Genomic DNA, 22630 nt, shown 5'->3' with positions numbered 1-22630 from the left:
AAAAAAGAAAATCCTCATAATATATATGCATAGTCCAACAAAAACAATTTCCAATTTTGACGCTGCCCAAAAATGTGCAATTCTGCTTTTTAAGTCCATCCCCTCTCTGGGCAAGAGATAGGCAGCATGTTTGTACCCCCAGTCCTCTGGGCTTGTGGTTTATCATTACATCAGTTGTAATTTTGATTATCATCACATAAACTGTTCTACTTCTAATCACTTCATTCTCAATCAACTGATTGGAGTCCTTCACAGTTTCCTCTGAAACTTTCCATTTATTCATTTCTCATGGCATAATAATATCCCACTATATTCATATACAACAATTTGTTTAGCCATTCTCTAATAGGTGAGTTCACACTTATTTTACGTTTTGGCCACAAAGAGGTGCTGTAAATATTTCAGTACATATAGGACTTCTTTCTCTCTCTGATCTCTGTGGGTTATAAGTACAGTAACACATAAATGGATGGTTTGGTCAAAGGGCACACACAATTGGTTAACTTTTTGGGTACAGTTCCAAATTGTTTTACAGAATGGCTGGGCCAATTTACAAGTCCACCAATAGGACATTAAAGTGTCAGGTTTTTTTTCCCACAGTTCCTCCAATATTTGTCATTTTCCATTTTTGTCATCTGGAAACTCAAAATTGATTTAAATATTCATTTCTCAAATTATTACTGATTTAGAGCATTTTTTCATATGGATGTTGATAGCTTGGACATATTCCTTTGAAAAAAATTTGTTCCTACCCTGTGACCATTGAGCTATTGTTTTGTCCTTCCTTTTTGAAGACTACTGATATCACAGGGTGATATCTTGATTTGAATGGGATTTAAGTGAGGCAGAGTTTCACAAAGTCATCAGCTTCACTCTCTCTACCAGAGTTATGGAAGTCCAGTGGCAGGACAAAAGTCAGGACAGCTGGTGATGGCCCGGGATGCAGTGGATGATCTTGGGGTCTTTGATATCTGACCACTCTCTAAGTGCTCCACAGCACCTGCTTCAGGCACCTTCATGGCCATTTGAAAAAAATATTCTCATCTACCCATTCCATGGGGGAAGTCTTCACATGTTTGAGGTAGACATCCCCCTAACTCACTGACAGGTTTAAGGCCTGTCAGTTACTCTCAACCTGGCTTAGCCCGTCTGCCAAGATGGTTTTACCAAGGTGTGGCTGCTAAGAATCCCACAATTTCTTGAGAGCTGGATGACAGGTAGATACCAAACATGGATGAGCACCCCTAAGAAGGGCTCAGTCCTTTCTGGACACCCCTACACCCAATGTCTTGACCTACCCATGACCAATTAATATTTCTCCTATTTTTAGGTCTGTTTTCACAAAGAGTGGTTTATATAGTTCCTGAGTGTACCTTAGTTGACTGTTTCCCAAATATTTTAAAGCTTCTGTAACTACTTTGAATAAAATTTCTCTAAGTATACCTGCTGGATTTTATTGGTAGTATAAAGAAATGCTCATAATTTATGTGGATTTTCTTCATATCCTACAACATTGTTCAATTTAATGTTTCAATTAATTTTTGGTTGACTATATTTTTCTAAGTAAATTTCCATACCTACAAAACACAATAATAATTTTGTTTCTTCTTTGCTTAGTTTTTATCCCCTCAATTTCTCTTTCTTATCTTATTGTCATAGCTAGCATTTCTAGAACTATGTTAAATAGTGATGATAATGGGCATCCTGGCTTTACACCTGATATTCCTGGAGGGGAGCTATAACTTTTCTCCATTACATATGCTTGGTCTTAACTCTAGGTAGATAGTATTTAACATATTAAGGAAAGATACACTTACCTTTCTATATGTTTCTATGCTTTCTAGTATTCTTTAAAAAATGAATACTGAATTTGTCAAAAACCTTTTCAGAATCTGTTGGCATAATCATGTGGTTTTATTATTGATGTCAACCTGTTTTATTATAGTTACAGTTTTCTCCATGTAAAATTAACCCTGAATTCTAGGCATAATTCCAAATTGGTCATAGTGTATAACCATTCTAACATGTTATTTTAAGCCTTTTTGTTCATTTTAATTTTTATATTAATGTTTGCAAGGTATACTGGTTTTTAGTTTTCATTCTCTGCTTTGTCTTTCCCTGGTTTAGCCGATGTATCAAGACCATATTTGTATCATTGGAATAGATTGGAAGGTTTCCTTCTTTTCCTATTATTGGAAACAGTTTATGTGATATTGGGAATTAGTTGTTCTTTGAGTAGGATTTGAATGTTTGATAGAATTCACTTGTAAATCCATCTGGTCTTGGACTCTTTTTCTTTGTGAATTCATTTATTTTAGCCCCAAGCTGTATCAGTAGTGGTAAATGATATATCCATGCATTCCACAATCAGGATGGAGGCAAATGAGACACCATTTGTAAAGCACTATAAAAATAGCAACTATGATTACTATTATTATAAATATCCCAGAAGCTATTAATATTCAGAAGGAGCATATGAAGATATCCCTCTTCCCCTCCTCCCAAAGTCACTATGGATTAAGACCCTCCAAATCAGTTGGGAAACAGTAGAACTGAGTTGTAGATATACTAGAGCTTGTCTAGAAAAGATCCAGAAAATGAAGTTATGTCTATGCTATGTAAGTGTATGGGTGTTGCTTTGGGGACAGGGTGGGGGGGATGGGGGTGGTGTTGTACTAAGGGGGGGGATGTGGAACTGTAGGGAGGAAGTCCTGTGCTCTTTAGAGAAACTATAGTTTTGGAAGTGGAAATAGGGGTGAAATCATAAGAAGCAAAAACAGCTTAGGGGAACTGAACCCTATGTAGACACCCAGAAAATGGCAAAGAAATTTTCTTCCACCCTCCTCTATGACCTGGCTCCTGGGTCATTCTCCAATGTTCTCTATTACTCAGAGGGTTATAGTTTGCAGCTGTTTTTGTGCTACTAAAAAAAAATTAGCAATGTAAATTCTGGTCAGTCATCGAGTATGCCTCCTTAGGCTGCTGAACTCTGAAATAGGCAGGGGAATTGAACAGGTGAGAGCTGAAAAAAGATAGGTGAGAGAATAGATTAGGGTAAGAAAGAGATGAATGTGGAAAGAAATAGTAATTCCACTGAGTATACTAAATAGCAATGTCACCATTCACTGACTATACAACAATGTGGGACACTACACCAGAAAAACTAAGCAGAATATCCGCTCTCAACCCCCCTACTGTGGTCCCACAGCTCTCCTCCTTTTTGTAGCTAGATTCTTTGAGAAGGCCACCTACAATAGGTACTCCCACTTCCTTTCCTCTCACTCTCTTCTTCACTCTATACAATCTGATTTCAGACTACATCATCAACTGGAATTGCTCTCTCCATTTACCAATGATTTCTTAAGTCCCCACATGTAATGGTCTTTTCCTCTACCCTCATGCTTCTGGACCCCTTCAGCACCCTCTTCTCCTTGATACTCTCTTCTCCCTAGGTTTTCTTGACACTGCTCTCTCCTGGTTCTATTCTTATCAGTCTGACCTATCATCCAGGTCATGCCCACTAATCATGGGTGCCCCTCAAAGTTCTGCCCTAGGCCCTCTTTAGTATTTTGCTTGGTGATCTCATCAGCTCCCAAGGGTTCAATTATCATCATAATGACATAATAATTAAACTGTGAGCTCCTAGAGAGCAGGGGAAGTCTCTGGCCTTTGTTGGTATCCCCAGAGTTTAGCACAAGTGCTAGGCACTTAGCAGGTTCTTAATAAATGCTTGCTGAATGACTACTTTAGATTGTATTATATAGTTCAATTCTCTTAAAGATAATAAAGGAATGTGAAAGAGCAGAAGGGTAGTTCACTCAGCTGTCTACACATAGGTGGTTGATCCCTTAGAGCAGGAAAGGGTTCTTAACCTTTTTTGTGTTATGGAGCCCTTTGGCAGTCAGATGAAGCTGATGGACTCTTTCTCAGAATAAAGGAAATGCTACATTTTAGAGAGGTTACTGGAAAGAAAGATGTAATTTTTTTTTTCCATTTAAATTCACAGATCCCTTTAAATCTGTCCACAGACCTTTTGGGGATCCACATATCCAGGTTTAAAAGACCATCTGTGCCCATCAATTGGGAAATGGCTGAACAAGTTGTGGTGTATGAATGTAATGGAATACTATTGTGCTATAAGAAATAATGGGAGGGCTATATCCCAAAGAGATCATAAAAAATGGAAAAATACTCACATACACAAAAATATTCATAGCAGCTCTTTTCGTGGTGGCAAAGAATTGGAAATTGAGAGGATGCCCATCAATTGGGGAATGGCTGAGCAAGCTGTGGTATGTGAATGTGATAGAATACCATTGTGCTATAAGAAATGATGAACAAGCTGACTTCAGAAAAACCTGGAAAGACTTGAATGGACTGATGCTGAGTGAAGTGAGCGGAACCAAGAGAACGTTGTACACAATAACAGCCACATTGTGTGATGACTAATATTGATAAACTTAACCCTTCCTGGCAATACAAGGATCTAAGACATCTCCAGAGGCCTTGTGATGGAAAATGCTATCCACACCCAAACAAAGAACTATGGAAGCTGAACTGTTATTTTTTTTCTCTTCTGTTGAGTTTTGTTTCCTCTTTCTGATGGTTCCTCCTATTGGTTTTAATTTCTACTTATAACATCACTAATGTGAAAATATGTTTAATTTGAATGTAAATGTATAGCCTATATCAGATTGTGTGCCGTCTTGGGGAGGGTGGTGGGGAGGAAGGGGGAGAAAAATTTTAAACTCAAAAGTGTATGGAAGTGATTATTTATAAATCAAAATAAATTAATAAAAAAATTTAAAAAAAAAAAAGAAAAAGAAATGATGGAGGCAGCTAGGTGGTGAAGTGGATAAAGCACCAGCCCTGAAGTCAGGAGGACCTGAGTTCAAATGTGACCTCAGACCAAACACTTGATACTTACTAGCTGTGTGACCCTGGGCAAATCACTTAACCCCAATTGCCTAAAAAAAAAACAAAAAAAAAAAAACCAGAAATGATGAGCAAGCAGACTTCAGAAAAACCTGGAAAGACTTGCATGGACTGATGCTGAGTGAAGTGAACAGAATCAGGACAACATTGTACATAGTAACAGCCACGCTGTGCAATGACTGACTTTGATAGACTTGGCTCTTCTCAGCAATGCAAGGATCTAAGACAACTCCAGAAGACTCATGATGGAAAATGCTGTCCACATCCAGAGAAAGAACTGCGGAATCTGAATGCAGATGGAGAGCATTTGCTCTCCTTTTCCTTTGTTGTTCTATTTTATTGCTTCATTCTCGTGGTTCCTCCCATTAGTTCCAACTGTTCTTTAAATCATGACTAATGGGAAAATATGCTTAATATGAACGTATAAGTAAAGCCTATATCAGATTGCACACTGTATAAGGAGGGCTGAACGGAAGGGGAGAAAATTTAAAACTCAAAATCTTATGGAAGTGAATGTTGAAAACTAAAAATAAATTAATTAATTATGTAAAAAAGAAATAAATAAAAAGACCATCTGCTTTAAAGTGGAAGGGTAGGGTTTTTTATTTACCTGATCAAGTCACTCTATTCCATTTAAATCAATCATTCAGTCAATAATCATTTATTAAACTCCTACCAAGTACTAGGTACTGTGCTAAGCATTAGGGATAGAAAGGCAATCCCCACAATCACAATCTAATGGGAGACAACATGCAAACAACTATGTACAAACAAGATAAAATGCAGGATAAATTAGAGATAATCAACAGAGGGAAGGTACTAGCAATTAAAGGGGCTGGGAGAGGCTTCTTGTGCAAGTTGAGATTTTTAGCTGGGACTTGAAGTCAGGAGAGAATACTAGATAAAGATGGTGACAGCTAGTGTAAGCATACACAGTCGGAAGATGGAATGTCTTGTGAGAGGAAAAGATACTGAGGTGCCTGCCAACTCAAGAGATTTTGTGAATTGTGGTTTAAAATCAAGAACTATGCAAGTTTTCGGAGACAGTTTAGTTCCTGAATAATTACCCAATAAGGTAACAAACACAGGCAGCTAGGTGGTATAGTAGATAGAGTGCCAGGCCTGGAGTCAGGAAAACAGACTCTTATTCCCAAGTTCAAATCTAGCCTCAGACACCTTTTAACTGTGAGACCCTGGGCTAGTCACTTAACCCTCTTTGCCTCACCTTCCTCATCTGTAAAATGAACTGGAGAAGGAAATGGCAAATCATTCCAGTATCTCTGCCAAGAAAACCCCAAAGGGAGTCACCAAGAATCGAAAACAACTGAACAACACTAAGATAACACATTAGCTAGAAAAATTCCTTGCTGAGGGGCAGCTAAGTGGCCCAGTGGATACAGCACTGGCCCTGAAGTCAGGAGGACCTGAGTTCAAATCCGGCCTCAGACCAAACACTTGACACTAGCTGTGTGACCCTGGGCAAGTCACTTAACCCCAATTGCCTAAAAAAAAAAAAAAATCCCTTGCTGGGCAAGGTAATGAGTCTTTGGTATGGAGATGACTACTTAGCAATGCCCCCCAACAACTTTATTTCCTTCTAGTACTCAGTATATGAAGTGCATTATTTATGATTAAGATATTCTGAGTATAATGATAAGTCTAGGTCAAGGTGCACTGCTCAGGCTTTTCATACAACAGCTCAGAGAAAAGCCAGAGAATAATGAATCATGAACAACTCTCTCTGGGCAACTAGAATCAAACTGTATTCTCAACAGGAACTATTTTTATGTTTTACTGTAAAGTTACTTTCTCCCAAATTGGCAACCACTTAAATATTTAAAAGCATGACCCTCTCCATGTCCCTTTGTTCCTTTCTTCTAACTGTAGATCCCAAGGACAATGCTTCTGAATTCCTTCAACTCTTAAAGCCTCGGTGAAGTTGTACGATTTCACTCATTTACTCCAGAAGAGCCAAAACCTGTTGCAGCATCATCTCACTCATATTGGGGTGCTGGTGCAGGCAAGCACAGGCCAAGATGTGATGGAAATGGCAACCTTTCTCAGTTTCTTTCATCTTAAATTATATGGAAGTGTTATTTTTTTTTAAAGTTCTTTATCTTAACTGGTCACATAATACAGTGGTAAGATTGCCAAACAATCTGAATCATACATAGGCTTTAGACTAAGTGTGAAGTCCTTGGAACTGAAATGGCATTACACAGGAATTATGTTCAGATATTCTGAGGAAATCTGGTCACACCCCAAGGGTCTTCTATAAATTATCAAACAAGAATAGAAATGGATATTGGAGTAAGCTTGGCATTCCAGTAAAATCTCTGAGGAGGAATCACTGGGGCAGCCAGAGGAAGGGAGGGGAAGAGTGGCCATGGCCTAGGGCCTCTTTCCCATTTCTTCACCTGGTCAAGCACCCTGACCTTGTAAGCTTCAAAGGGTGTGGATTATGTTGGACTTCCCATTTTCCCACTGGTATCCGAGTATCACCCCCAGATCAGCAGATAGCAGTGTCTGAAGCCAAGAACAGACTGAATGTCGATTCACAATTTCACAAGGAGCCTAGCAAAGAAACCACACCATGCCTAAGGGTGATTTTTTTTTGACACCTACAAAAAGGAAGAAAAGGATTTCCAGGAGCCAGAAATTGTGAGCTACCCCCTTTGCCACATGTGTTCCTTAAGCCTGAGCCTATTTTCCCTTGAAGTCTGTATGGACTGATGGGAAAGTGTCACAGACTTTGGGGGAATATTTTGTACCAATTGTATTTATTGTACCACCTTGGTAAATACTTGTTTCTAAAAGCTACTTAAGGCTAGCTGAAAAAATTGACTTTCAATTGATAATCTTGAGGAGAAGCACACTTGTGGGGGGACTGACCTGACTGAATTAGAGAATCACTTCCTTAACTCCTCAGTAAGTACACTTAGAACCCTAAAGGGAAGATGTAGCCTTGTTCTGGGGAAACAAGACTTATCTGTGAGAGTGACAGCTGGGATAAGGATCCTCAGAGCTTATATGGGCAAAGAGATCAAGATTTTAGCTTTAAACAATTCTACCTATGTTCAGGAACTCCCCTAGGGACAATTGTTGGGTATCATTTATCCCAGAATTTGGGCTGAATGATAACTACCCAGATTGGAAATGACAAAGGAATCTAAAAATAATAGAAGAGAGAAATCTTTCATTAACTATATAGTCTTACAGCACTCAGAGTTAAAAGTTAGGCTAACATGTTAGGTTTTCGATGAAACACGTCATCATCTCAAAGTCCCAGATCCAGAAAAGACAGGCAGCAAAGAAATGAACAGGAGGAAGGGAGGGATGAGTCATCCTTCTAGCAGAACCCTACAATGCCAAACTCCTCCCTGATACTAGGAATCTTGTGGTTCTAACAGGAAATTTATCAAAAATGCATTGTCTTTCATACACAAAAATAAAAAGCTACTAACCCACCACACAAGTGAATTAGCTGTTTTTTTGTTTTGTTTTTGCCCTAATTGTATTAGATTTGCCCTGACTCATCTATACTCTTTTTAAAGTCAGTTTTCCCTTGTGACTATGGGTACGCATTTGCAAGACAGACAGATGAAACTAGAGAGGCAGTTTATGGCTGGGATACAAAATAGTTCTCAATCATTTTGGTCTCAGGACCACCTCTAATAATCTTAAAAATTATTAGAGACCTACCCAAAAATGCTTTTCTTAATGTGGGTTACATCTAGAAATATTTGCCTATTAGAAATTAAAATAGCATTATTATAAAAATAGTTGTGACTTCAAAGATCTCCTAAAAAGAATCTCAGAGACACCCCTGCCTTGGGGGTGGGGGGCCAACAGGGAGGTCCTGGACCACACTTTGAGAACCCTCATAGAATAGAGCTAATTGAATGGCTCAAACCTTGATCATTTCAGTCTAAAGGAATAACCCAGCCACTTGAAAAGCCATGTAGCAATGATTTCAGTGGGATCTTCATACTTTTATTGTGACAACTACTCTGCTGAAATTAGTATTGGCACTTCCTTGCTAGGAGCAAAGCAACATGGGCAGAGAACCATGGGAATAAAGGTGCCTGACAATGAGCCCATATGGCATCCTGAGCAAGACAAGACAGAGATGCAATACCTCCTATTATTATTATTATTTCTCTAATAACCACTAAGCTTGGATATCCAGAGGAAGATAGAGAACATATTCTGACAGAGTAAAAAGCTGGTTACTTGGCTATGTGCCTGACCTAGTGGTAGGAGATCAGAATAATGATGACTGACAACTCAAGAGGAACTGAGATTCAAATCTCAAATTTTTCAAGTTTTTCATATGAAATATTTTAAGCATTTCAGACACCAGGAGGAAAATGGAATAGCCCCAATATACAAAAGCAACTGAAATGAAGAAAAAAGAAGTAAAAGTCATGCATGGCTCCTCTCTCACCAGTCCCCAGGACAACACATTAAGAATAGATTTTAGAACGGAAACTTAAAGTTCTGACAACCAAATCCTTGCATGGACTTATACAGTACGATTAGGCGGCTTCTGGTTACCCTCATAAGCTATTAAGCTTAAAACTGTACTAAGACATTTGGAACAAGCTGTACCTGGACTGAAAGTTTAAATTTATTTTTTATCAAAACATCAAGACTCCATAGAAGCAAAAAATACCCTTTCCCCTGCAGAGATTTTTTTTTTTCTCACATGGAGAAACACACTTTCCCCCTTTGAGCCCTGACAGACTTAGTACCATTACTAATAGAAACCTGGTTTTCAAAATGCAACAAAGGACTTTAATGGTTTCTATTTAGCCCCCATAAAATTTCAAACACAATTTTAATTCTCATCAAGAATTAAAGTTCTTAATGAGTCACTACCCACATTAAAAATGCAGTACACTTTTGCACGAGGAATGCAGTGCATAGAGCCCTGGACTTGGGAGGCAGGAAAATGTGGGATCCATCATCCCGCCTCAGTCCCTTAGTAGCTGTGTGACCCTGGGCAAGTGACTTAATCTCTTTGGGCATTTTTCTCCCTTACAAAAAAAATGAACGGATTGGATGTGATAACTTATTCCCTCCAGTTCTAAATCTGTTGGCCTTATGAAAGTGGTTTTATTCATTGTGGTTACTGGAATCCAAACACTTCCAGAATCTATGGAAGAGCTTCAAAAATATTTCTACAAGGAAATACAATGACAGTCTACCCTATATTCAAGGCGGCATGTCAACACTGCGATCCTGAAAAGCAGGTTGCTGGCACGGAGAAGCCGGCTGGCACGGAGAAGCCGACACGCCGGGAACCCAAGCGCGCAGCACGGAGACAAGCAGCTTGTCTCGCTAGTCAGTAAACTTCACCCTTTGCCACTCACTGATTCTCCAAAATCACCCACCTTTCTTCTGCACTGCCCCCTCTCCCCTCTCCCCTTTCCTCGGTCTCTTCACTCCCTGCTGCACATTCCTCTAGTTACCTCCCTAGCGAGTCCTGCCCTTTGCACCCAGAAATTCCTCCATCCCCAAGCCCGTCTGTGGCGGGGGGGGGGGGGGGGGGCGGGCGTGCTTGGTGCGGGGCTTCGGCGGCCCGGCGCCTGCTGTCACTGATCAGCTGAGAGCCAGGTCTCAGAGCCAGGGATGCTCTTCCCCCCCCCACCCCCGGCCACCCCGGAATCTCCACGGAGCCACCTCCCGCCCCCCACACCTTTCCCTCCTCCTCCCAAGACCCCTTTACTCCTTCGCGCAGCGCCGCCCACCCCCAGGCAAGCCCCCAGCCCCGCCAGTCCCTGCTCCGCGGCATCGATCCCTGCCCTTCGCCCCTTCGCCCTTACCCGGCGCGGCCCCAGCCCCGGCTCCAGCCTCCCTTCTCCTCCCCCTCCCACCTGCTCTCCTCCTGCAGCGTCTCTCCGCAGCAGCTGATCTCCATTCCGGGGCCCTCGGGCCGCATCGGGTCGAGGTGTGGCCCCTTGAGCTCCAGGAGCCTCGCCTATCTCCTGTCTTGCCGATCTCTGGGGATACAACCGCTCCGAGAAAGTCGGAGGCCGGGCGGGCGGGCGAGCGTTCAGCGGGCCAAGGTACTGCTGACACCGCCGCAGCAGCTCTGTCTCCTCTGGCTGCCTCGCCCCCGCTTCCGCCACCGAGGACTACAACTCCCAGCACACCGCGCTGAAAAAACTACCACTCCCGGCATGCACTCCGGGTAGTGACTCTGGCCCAGACGCCCGCTGCGTTGCCCGCTTTCTGCTACTCCACCTCGTACCCCCCTCCCGCACGACTTTAGTCTCCCGAGCTCCAGGGAGCGCCGACTCTGAGTCTCCGAGGTGTTTAGAAATAGAAGAAACCTTCAGACGCAAATCCACAGGCGCACACCACACTGACACTCTTCTCTCTATACACCTAAATCTAGACTGTCCACATTGTCTACACTTCTGTACCTGGAGTGGATCTGCTGTCTCACTGTTGAGTGTATCCCCCCGACAATGCAAAGCGCAGTCAGTTCTGGCCTCCCCATTCTGTGCAACTCTGGTCCACCCCAGGGATCCCCCTTAGAGGAGATCTTCCTCTGGTTCTGTTACCATCAAGGGATCAACACCCCAAGCCATAACGTGGCTGCCTCCTCTTCCCATCTCCCAGAGCTAAGCAGTACCGTGTGAGGAGGCAGAGGGCTCTAGTACAGAAGAGGCAGAAAATAAAGTATTTCAAGGAGGTATGCAGAGCACTGGGCTTGGAACGGAGAGCAGAATTTAAATCCCACCATTTAAATTGACTAGTTGGGCCGATAAGACCAAGTCACTGGAACTCTCTGGGCCTGGATTTCTTCCCTTCAGTAAAACTCGAAGACTTGTTACAAAGACATAGTACAAAGGCAGAGGAAGGATGAATTCAAGCTAAAGGCTAGGCATTGTGTTAGGCGCTTAGAATATAAAGACAGAAACAGTCACAGTCATCCAGAAGCTTACCAGGGGTGAGAGGTGATACAAGTCTACAGATACTATATCAAAGGCAATAGCAGAGGGCTGGACCACCACAGCAGTGGAAATCAGGCAGATTTGTGTGAACTGGTACAGAGCTTAATAAGCAGAATTAAGAGAACAAAAGGAATGAATGAAAAAAAAACCTTTATTAAATACAAAGCACTATGCTAAAAGCTAGTGCTGCTAGGTGGCCTGCCGGGCCTGAAGTCAGGAAGGCTCTTATTCCTGAGTTCAAATGTGACCTCAGACACTTCCTCGCTGTGAGACCCTGGGCAAGTAACTTAACCGTCTTTGCCTCACTTTCCTCATCTGTAAAATAAGCTGGAGAAGAAAATGGCAAATCACTCAAGTCCAAGAAAACCCCAAAAAGGGTCATGAAGAGTCCCACACTACTGAGAAAAAATGCCTCAACAAAAATGCTAAGAGCTGTAAATACAAATAGGATAGAAAAATGGCCCCTGACCTTAAGGAACGTCCAGAGAGGGGTGTTTGTTTGGCAAGTCTCAGGGTTAGTAAATGGAACCACTGTGGGGAGGAGGGAGATTGATACACTTTCCAGTAGTATTGGCAGTACTGCTTTCCTCTGAGTGAAACTTAGTGATCTTTTTAAAAAATTTACATCATTCTAGCCATCCTTACTGCCCCTATACCCTTTGGCCTAGGACTCCCCTCTGGAAGATTTAACCCTTTCAACTGAGGAAGTACTACCCTGAAACCCCCAATGCCCTGACTCATGAGTGCCTGTAATGGCCCATTCTATCTGGGCTGGCTCCAGCCAAGATGCACTCTACATGGCAGTCAGTTTAACAAATCTGCCACCAGGCTGGTGTGTTCTTCTCCCCTCCCCACCCCTTCCAAAGATGGAACCATAATCTAATCAAGAGAGGAAGGGAGGAAAGATTTCCATAGGATTTAGTACCTAAACTGAATTTGGAGGGAAGCTAGAGGCTTTAAGAGGTGGAAATGAGGAGTGACAGGCAGTTTGTGTGAAGGTACTGACATAGGAGGGAGGAGAGGGGAGAGGCTGACAGGTTTGAGAATAGCTATAGGAAGGCAGTTTGGCTGGAACATCTAATATGTGAAAAGGATTAAGGTGAAACGAGTCAGGAAAGTTAGTCTTGAACTCATTTGTGCAGGGCTCTATAGGCCAGGCTGGGGAGTTTATGTTTTATCCTGGAAGCAAAATGGAATCACTGAAGATTTCGAGTACGTGATTAACATAGTCATTGCTGTATCCATTTCAAGGATATAATTTTGCAGCTGCATTAGGAAATGTTTGGAGAAGGAAGAAACTGGAGGCAGAGATGGTAATTATGAGGCTTTAGTCGGGGCAAGAAATGATGAGGGCTTGAATTATGACAGTGTACAGGAGTTGTATAGCCTTAGCAACTGACTAAATATGGGAAGCAATGTTGTGAAACTGAGGGACAAGGAGAATGGTGGAGTCCTCTATAGAAATAAGGACATTTGGAGAAGGGGCAAGTTTGGGGGAAAGCTAATGAATTCTATTTTGGACATGTCAAACTTAGAATGCCAATGGATCTTCCAAATGGCAGGGTTCAGCAGACAGATGACAGTAGATCCATTAAAATACAAACTCCTCCAAAGTAGGGATTACTCATTCTTCATATTTGTGTCCCTAGGGCTTACCATAGTGTCTGGCTTATAGTCTATGCTTAATAAATGTTTGCTGGTTGTGGGTAGACTGATTTGACAAAGCTGACTGAAAAGGTAAGGTGGGACAGAGAGGAGAAAGTAATGTCACTAAAGCTAAAAGAGGAGGTAGATGGTGAGAAGGCCTGAAGAGGTCAAGTAGGATGAGGGCTGAGCAAACCAAGGTCACTGCAGCCTCAGTGAAGTACAAGTCATGTGAGGGTCAAGTCTATGGATTCTGACCAGTCGAGTGGTTTAACTAAATGAGACACTTCCAGAAGACATATTATTTACAAGAGGCAGTTTACTTCATAATAGGATGGGAAAGAAATGCAGCAAAGACGAAGCTCAAATTCATTTGAATGCAGCCCCCTCCAAAGGAAGGAGAGCTCCATCAGCTGTGTAGACTCAGGGCAGCAGGGAGTGCATAGAGCCCGAAGAGCTCCAACAGCTTTGTCACTGGGCTTTATGTGTTACATGACTAATTAATTATTTTATTGATCGTAATGATAATAGCTAGCATTTACATAATCCTTTGATGTTCGTAAAGCAACTTACAAATATTACCTATTTTTATCCTCATAACAACCCTGGGAGTTAGATGCTATATTATCTCCATTTTATAGATGAGAAAACTGAGGCAGACAGGTTAAATGACATGACCAGAATCACACAGCTATCCAGTAGCTGAGGCCACATTTGAACTCAGGTTGTCCTGACTCCAGGTATAGAGTGCTCCATAGTGCTCACTGAGCCTTAGTACTCAGGAATGTCTTGAGGATTGTTTCATTGTTTTTTAAGGGAAAAACTATCCTAGCCTAAATGAAAAGTCACATGATTTGTACCTCACTGAGGCTGCAGTGACCTTGGTTTGCTCAGCCCTCATCCTACTTGACCTCTTCGGGCCTTCTCACCGTCTACCTCCTCTTTTAGCTTTAGTGACATTACTTTCTCCTCTCTGTCCCACCTTACCTTTCCAGTCTTGCCAGATATTGCTTCCACCACAAAAAGGGATATATGTTCGAGGTGAGGGAGACTGAGGGGTCCAAGATTATTCCAAGATTACAAACCTGAGACATTGAAAGGACATGTGTTCAACAAAAAGAGGAAAGTTTGGTGGAAGGAAGACTTTAGGGGGAAAGGTAATAAATTCAGTTGTAGACATGCTGAGTTTAAGATGTTTCTGGGACATCAATTTTGAAAAGTTTAATAAGCAATTGGGGATACAAGACTGAAGCTCAGAGGAGAGATTGGGGCTGGACATATAGATCTGGAATTCATCTCCCTAGAAGAGAAAAAAAATCTCGGTAGGAAAAAGGGGGTATTTTATGCTTCTGTAGATTCTTGATGTTCTAATAAAAAAAAAAAATTAAACTCTCAGGTACAGCGTGTCTTTAGTACAGTTTTAAGCTTAATAGCTTATGTAGGTAACCAGAAACCATTTAGTTGTACTGTATAATTCCATGCAGGGATTTGGTTGTCAGAACCTTTAGTTTCCATTCTAAAATCTATTCTTAAGGTGCTAGCCCAGGAACTGGTGAGAGAGAGGCCATGAATGACTTCTGAACATTTCACTTCTCTTTTCTGTGGCTGAGTTCCTGCTTTTGTACATTGGGGCTATTCTGTTTTCCTCCAGGTGTCTGTGAAATGCTTAAAATAAAAACTCAAATCTCAATTCCTCTTGTTAGTCATCATTATTCTGATTTCCTATCAGGCACATAGTCAAGTTAACAATTTTTTATTCCATCAAAATATACTCTTTATCTTCCTCTGGACATCCAAGCTTAGTGGTTATTTATGTTTTATTAAACCTAGGAGAGCTTTCAAGATTACCAAGATAAAGTAGAGGGAAAAGAGGGGCAAGGACAGAACTTTGGGGAACAGCCACAGTTAGGGGGTATGATGTAGATGATGAACCAGCAAAGGAGACTGATAAAAGAGCAGACAAGTAGCGGGTGAATGAGGAAAGAGTAGTCTCAGAAAAACCCAGAAAGAATAGAGTATTCAAGAAAAGATGGTGGTCACCATTTTCAAATGCAGCAGATAGATTGAGAAGAACTAGGACCAAAACTAGGACCGTCATATTTTGGCAATTAAGAAATATTTATTAACGCTAGATATAAGGAAGTAAAGATTAAGTTAAAGTTAAGAAAGATGAGAGCTTGATATAGAATTTATTTTTTCAGGCTAATTAAAAAATCAGAGACACCAATCAAAACCTTTCACAAAGCAAAATTAAAAGTTTGATGTGGTTTAAAAAAATAAATAGGGAAATTACATTGTGCTTTAAAGTACCAAAGATACTAAACATATCAATACTTAATATATTTATGTGCCAAATGATATCATATCTACATATCTGAAGAAAAAGTTAATTGAATTATAGGGAGAAAAAGAGTAAAACTATAATAGTTGGGGGTTTCAATGTGCCCCATTCAGACCTATACAAATCTGTCAAAAAGGTAAATAAGAAGCTAAGGATCTGAATAGAATTTAGGAAAGTTATACTGGTTAGATCTTTGTCAATTACTATATGGAAATAAAAGTGATCTATATTGCAGCTGTATATAGTGCCTTTCCAAAAATGGACTATGTGCTAGGGCATAAAAACATAAATAAATGTGGAAAAGTAGCTATAAGGACTTCCTTTACTGATCACAAGAAAATCAAAATAATAGTCAATAAAATGCCTCTAAAGAAAGGATTCAAACATAAAGGGAAATGAAAAAATTTAATCCTAAAAAGCTGGTGGGTCAAAAAACAAATCATAAAAATGATAAATTCAGTAAGGAAAATGACAACAATAAATCTCCATACCAAAACTTTTGGGATGCAGCCAAAGCAATTTGAAGGGGAAAATGTATATCTCCACTTTTATGAACAAAAGAGAGAAAAAAGAAAAGCAGATTAATAAACTAGACATGCAAATAAAACAACTAGAAAAACAACAAATCAAAACACATCAACTAAATACCAAAATAGAAATTCTAAAAATCAAAGAGATAAACAGAATTACCAATATCAAAAATAAAAAAGGAGAACTCATCACAGATAAAGAGGAAGTAAAGTGTAAGAAATTATTTTCCTTAATTATATGCCAACAAAAAATAAAATAAAATGAATAAATACTTCCAAAAATATAAAATATGAACAAGAATTGAGAATTTACATAACTCAATCTCAGAAAAAGAAATTAAACTATTATTCATAAACTCCTAAAGAAAAACATCCCCAGAACTAGATGGATTTACAAGTAAATTTTATCAAGTATTCAAGAATTATTAGTTGCAATATTAAATAAGCAGCTTGAAAAAATAAGAAAGCAAGAGATCCTAATGTTACAAATATAGTATGGATACTTAAATTAAAGAGAGACAAAGCAGAGAAAAAAAGGTCAATATACCTAATGAATATTGATATAAAATATTAAATAAATTTTTAGAAAAGAGGCTTTAGTGACATATTAAGATCATATACTTTGATCAGGTTGGATTTATACCAGGAATGGAGGATTGGTTCAATATCAGGAAAACTATAAACACATCAATTAATAACATTAATAACAAAAAATAAAAATCATATGATTAGATGAATAGATAATAGAAAACAGCTTGACAAAAATCCAACACAACTTTTGTTAAAAACAGTAGAAAGGCAGTGGATAAAGCACCAGCCCTGGAGTCAAGAGGACCTGAGTTCAAATCCAACCTCAGACACATGATACTTTCTATCTGTGCGACTCTGGGCAAGTCACTTAACCCCAACTACCTCATCAAAAAAAAAAAAAAAAAGAATATACTGGGGCAGGTAGGTGGTGCAATGGATAGTGCTCCAGCCTTGGAGTCAGGAGGACCTGAGTTCAAATTTGGCCTCAGACACTTGACACTAGCTGTGTGACCCTGGGCAAGTCACTTAACCCAGATTGCCTCACCGAAAAAAAAAAAAAAACAAATCAAACAGTAGAAAGACTAGCAATAAATGGAACTTTCTTTAATATAGTAATCATTCTGTATCTAAAACTAAGAATAAATATCATCTATAATGGAGAAATACTAGAGACCTTTCCAATAAGATGAAGAGTACAGCAAAGCCGTGCATTGCTAAAACTTTGATTTGAAATAGTCCTAAGAATACTAGTGTTAGCAACAAAAGAAATTGAGGGAATAAGCATGGGCAAAGAGGAAATAAAATGATGATTTTTTGCAGATGATGTGGTTACTTAGAGATTCAATTAAAATGAATAGAAGAAATTAATAACTTGAATAAATTAACAGTATTGAAAGTTATGCTGACTCAGTGAACCATAGGGTCACTGCCCGGCTTGTCAATCAGTGTTGAGGGAGGCTCTGTTGGGGTCACCTAGTTTGCAGCTTTTGTATTACTTGCTATTCAGGAACTACCTGGTCATCCCTACCTGTTGATCACCCCACACCTGTTACCTGGCATATACCAACAACTGGGGAGGAGCTGAGATGCAATGACCCATTCCCTTCTGCTGACGTGGACCTACTAACTTGTCTTTATCTCATTATGAAAGTTATCAATAAAAGCTGGCTCCATCTTGAATCCCTTGCTGATCTCTAGTGATCAGTCCATAAACATGTTACTACCTTGACATTTTTTTAAATAAACTCCTTCTAATTCTTCTCCTGAGTTTTACTTCATTAATTACGGCAAAAGACTGAACAAAGAATTTTCCTTTTAACAATAGGATATAAAATAAAACCACCCAAATCATCACCCTTTCTACATATTACCAACAAACTCCAGCAGAGACAAAAAATGAAATCTCATTACAAATTACTATAGAATTACACAGAATATGTAAAATATATATACCCTATTTACCTCAGTTCCTAATCTGTAAAGTGAGCTGGAGAAGCAAATAGCAAACCACTTCAGTATCTCTGCCAAGAAAAACCCAAATGGAATTACAAAGAAACTGAACAATAACATACAAAATATCTGGTAGTCCAATTACAAAGACACACACAAAAGAATTATATAAACACAATTACAAAATAGTCTTTATAGAAATAAAGGATAATTTAAATAATGGGAGAAGAATTATTTATGGCTGAGCCATGCTATCATAATATAAATGACAATACTTACATAGATTAATTTACAGGTTTAGTGCCATGCCACTCAACCTGTCAAAAGACTACTTTATAGAAATAGGAAAAAAAAAGTATAAAATATCATCCGGAGGAGCAAAAGGCCAAGGTTCTCAAGGAAAAACATGCAAAAAGTAGGACTTAAATAGATATTCTAATATTGATGGGCTATGGGACCTGCACCCCAAAAAAACACAACCCTGCTCCTGAACCTTCCCACACAGCCCCACCTAGATACTCAGTAATTGTTTCAACTGTCCTTTCAGACCCAGCCCAGCCCTTCACAGCCAGTTACCTGGATCCCCACGCTATTTTCCAACCCTTCATCCCATCTAGACCCCTTCTCTGTTACCTTGGGGCTATTGGCCACTCCTTGATCACATCCAGATCTTCCCACAGTCTTTCCTATAAAAATGTCCATCTTTCCCCCATTAAATTGCTCAGATTCTTAAAATCCCACCTGCTTCTATTGGAGACACAATAAACCTTCTTTCTTTCTTTTTTTTTTTTTTTAAGTGAGGCAATCGGGGTTAAGTGACTCGCCCAAGATCACACAGCTAGTACGTGTCAAGTGTTTGGTCTGAGGCCGGATTTGAAGTCCGGTCCTCCTGACTTCAGGGCCAGTGCTCTATCTACTGCGCCACCTAGCTGCCCCTTATAAACCTTGTTTCTGACAGAAAGAAGGCTTGAGTTAAATTCTTTCCAGGCAGACTTGCACCTTTTGCCATTGCATTTCAGGGTTCACAATGCCCTTAGACCACAACATATGGCAGACCTGCACCTTTTGCCTTTTACCCTTGCATTTTGGGGTTCACAGCACCCCTAAAATGCAACAGTACCACAGCTCAAACTATACTTAAAAGCAATAATATTTAAACAATTTGATACTGGCTAAAAACAAAACAAAAATGCTATTTCCTCAGTGAAACAGATTAAGTACAGATGATCCTGAAAAAAAACAAACATAGTAGCATAGTGCTAGATCCATCCAAGTGCACACACTACTAAGAATCACTATTAGACAAAAAATGATGAAAAAATTGGAAAGCAGTCTAGAAGGAATTAGATTTAAATCAACATCTGACACCTTATGCTATGACAAGCTTCAAAGGAATATATAGCCTAGACATTAATGGTAATATAAACAAATTGTTGTGGATGGTTTGTCCTTTGTTCTCAAAGAGGACCATGACATCAGGGAGATGATGCCACAACTTGCAATTGACTTTGATTTGAGTGAAGGAGGGCTGTGCAAAGTCACCAGCCTCATTCTCTCCTCCAGAGTCATCTGGTTCCAGTGGCTAGATAAAGATCAGGACAACTGGAGATGGCCCAGTATGCAGTGGGAGACCTTGGCCTTTTTTTTAAGCTAAGGCAACCTTTGACTAAGGCAACCTCCATTTTCATGTGCAACCTCCATTTTCTGGCTTTTTTTGCTTAAGAAAATGTTGATATTATTAATGACCTACACCATAATAAAAAAAAAAGGTTTATAAAATTTGAATACCAAACAACAAATTTTGTAAGTGGCATGGAGAGAGAAAGAGACCTTCAACTTTGAAGTAAATTCAAATAGGACTGAAAAGCATTGTTTAAGCAGCTACTATTTGCCATAAACTGTGCTAAGCACTGGGGATACAAATGGAATATGCAGATAGTCCCTACTTTCAAGAAGCTTACTTTCTAATACGCAGAGATCCCACATATGGAGGAAATGGTGGTATATCCAATTGGTTAGGAAAGTTACTGGGATATGGGGTGAAGCCATAAGGGAGTGAGTACACGACACACTCTTTCTGGTAACAATGACAGAATTGATTTGATTATGATTCCAGAAATAGAAAGGGGGTGAGGCAAGGTATAGGGCATAGGTCCCTCTGTGACTAGTAAGGAGACAGAAGGAAAACCAACTACCAACAAGGGCCACAGGTAGAGTTCTAGGAATAAAATGGTTAAATCTGCTGGGGCATGGATTTTGGTCTAGGCAGCCAAATGTCTGGTAAAGGAATAAGTAGAGAGTGAATAAAACCATGGCTAAAGCCAAGCCTAAATATAGTGGGTTATTGAGGCAAAAAAGATCAATGGATTGTTCATAGAAGTTACAAAAAAAAAAACAAAACAGAAGAGTAACAAAGCAAAACACCTTTACAAGACAGAAATTCTGAAAATTAGAGATAAACAAAATTGAAAATAAAAAACCTGCTAGACTAATAAATAATGCGGTTATTTTTAATGACTAATAAAATATACAAACCATAAGCTAATTTGATTTAAAAAAAAAGAACAAAATCAAATAATGAAATAAACCAAAATAAATAATGAAAATGGAAGAATCACAACAAATGACAAAGACATAAAAGATATTGTTAGAAACTATTTTGTCCAATTATATGTGAACAAAACTAAAAATTTAAACAAAGTTGATGAATATTTTTAAAAGTATGGTAAAAAAAACACCCAGAACAAGAAATAAAAAATTGAAAAAACAACTTGAGAGCTTCATAAATGAACTCTCAAAGAAAAAACTCCAGGTCAAATGGATTCAGATACAGGTTAATTCTATGAAAAATTAAAAGAACAATTAATTTCCTTGTGATGGAACTTATTTACAAAAACATATATAAAAGGCATGTTAACAAACTCCTTATATAAGACAAATATGGTCCTGATACACAAATCAAGGAAATGTAAATTGACATAGAAAACTTAGACTAATACCTCTAATGAAACAAATGCAGAATATAAAAAAATATAAAATACCCAAATAAAACCTGAAATAGATATTTTAACTCAATTTCAAAAGTAAAAGTGAATAAAGGAAGGGTATGAGCTTGGGTGACCAGAACAAAAAAAACTAGGAAGAGGAGAGGATTTTGGGGAAAAAACAATGAGTTCTGTTTTAGACACATTGAGTTTGAGATATCTATGAGACATCCTGTCTGAGGTGTCCAAAAGGGAGATGGGGGTGGAGGTAGGAGCTCAGATGGGAGCATAGGGCTGGATATATAGATCTGGGAAATATCTGCATAGAGATGATAACTTAACATATGGAAGCTGATGGTATCACCAAGGGAGCCCATATAGAGGCCAGAGCTGCATTGATGGATTGAGGGAACAGGGAGGAGTAAGGAGTTGTATAAGATGAAGAAAAGACAAAAAATAGGTTTCGTAATTATGAGATGGAAAGGTGGATGGACAGGAGGATAGGATCAGATTAGGGAATTTCCGAGTTTAGGATCATGTTACTGAATTTTTTGTTACAAGAGTGATCCAGAGTTTGAGAGATTAAATGAAATAATATACAAAGAGCTATTGCAAACTTTAATGCTTTCTTTAAATGTCAGTTATTACCACTATAATTATTTTTACATCATTTCTCTCTACTTTTCTTTGGGTTACCTACAATTTTGATTACTTAATAATTGTGATGACCCACAATTCACAGTATCATAGTAGAAAAATTAAGTTGTACAACAATCCATATACATTGAATACCCTCTGTTGATGTTAACTTGTGGATTCTAACAAGTGCTAGTAAATAATTACATGGTCCTATAAGCTTCAAAGTCAAGCAAATAACTTCTGGGGATCAGAGAAGAATTATTATTTTGGTGTATACAGGCAATGTACAGGGGATTGCAACCTCACCCCTCAACCAAAGGAATACATCCAAAACTGGGAAATAAAGTTAGTAAATGTCACCTTTGGAAACTGAAGATGTAAGAAATCATTATAAAAGTCAACTGTCCATCTGTGGAAGTTATCCACCATAAGGAATTATTTGAGTATTATGTTTACCTTCCAGAAAGGGAAGGGAGGGAGTAGGCTATTTTGAGAGAGGAGGATCTAGAATTAGCTTTAGGAATATAGATCTTCAGTCTAGTAACAGGAACAGTACCAAAAGTAACCTGAATCAATGCTTGAAGCAGTATAACCCAAGATATCCTTTCTGCA

General features: G+C 39.3%; 1 protein-coding gene across 4 annotated transcripts in view; it reads right to left on the bottom strand.

Moving 5' to 3' along the window:
• RUBCN (rubicon autophagy regulator) overlaps nt 1-22630 on the bottom strand; it is a 73305-nt gene that overhangs the window by 46409 nt on the left and 4266 nt on the right. For 3 of the 4 annotated variants that reach the window (XM_027845148.1, XM_027845149.1, XM_027845151.1), the window contains exon 1: nt 10815-11038. The exons of the other annotated variant lie outside the window; for it this stretch is intronic. In XM_027845148.1, the coding sequence (XP_027700949.1) occupies nt 10815-10879 (65 nt within the window). In that variant the 5' untranslated portion in view covers nt 10880-11038. Of the gene's footprint in view, nt 1-10814; nt 11039-22630 lie in introns of those variants that run through there. 4 annotated transcript variants of the gene reach the window in all.

Source organism: Vombatus ursinus, unplaced genomic scaffold, assembly GCF_900497805.2.
Source record: "Vombatus ursinus unplaced genomic scaffold, bare-nosed wombat genome assembly UNPS02014959.1, whole genome shotgun sequence".
Taxonomy (NCBI): domain Eukaryota; kingdom Metazoa; phylum Chordata; class Mammalia; order Diprotodontia; family Vombatidae; genus Vombatus; species Vombatus ursinus.
This window is presented reverse-complemented; position numbering and strand designations above follow the sequence as displayed.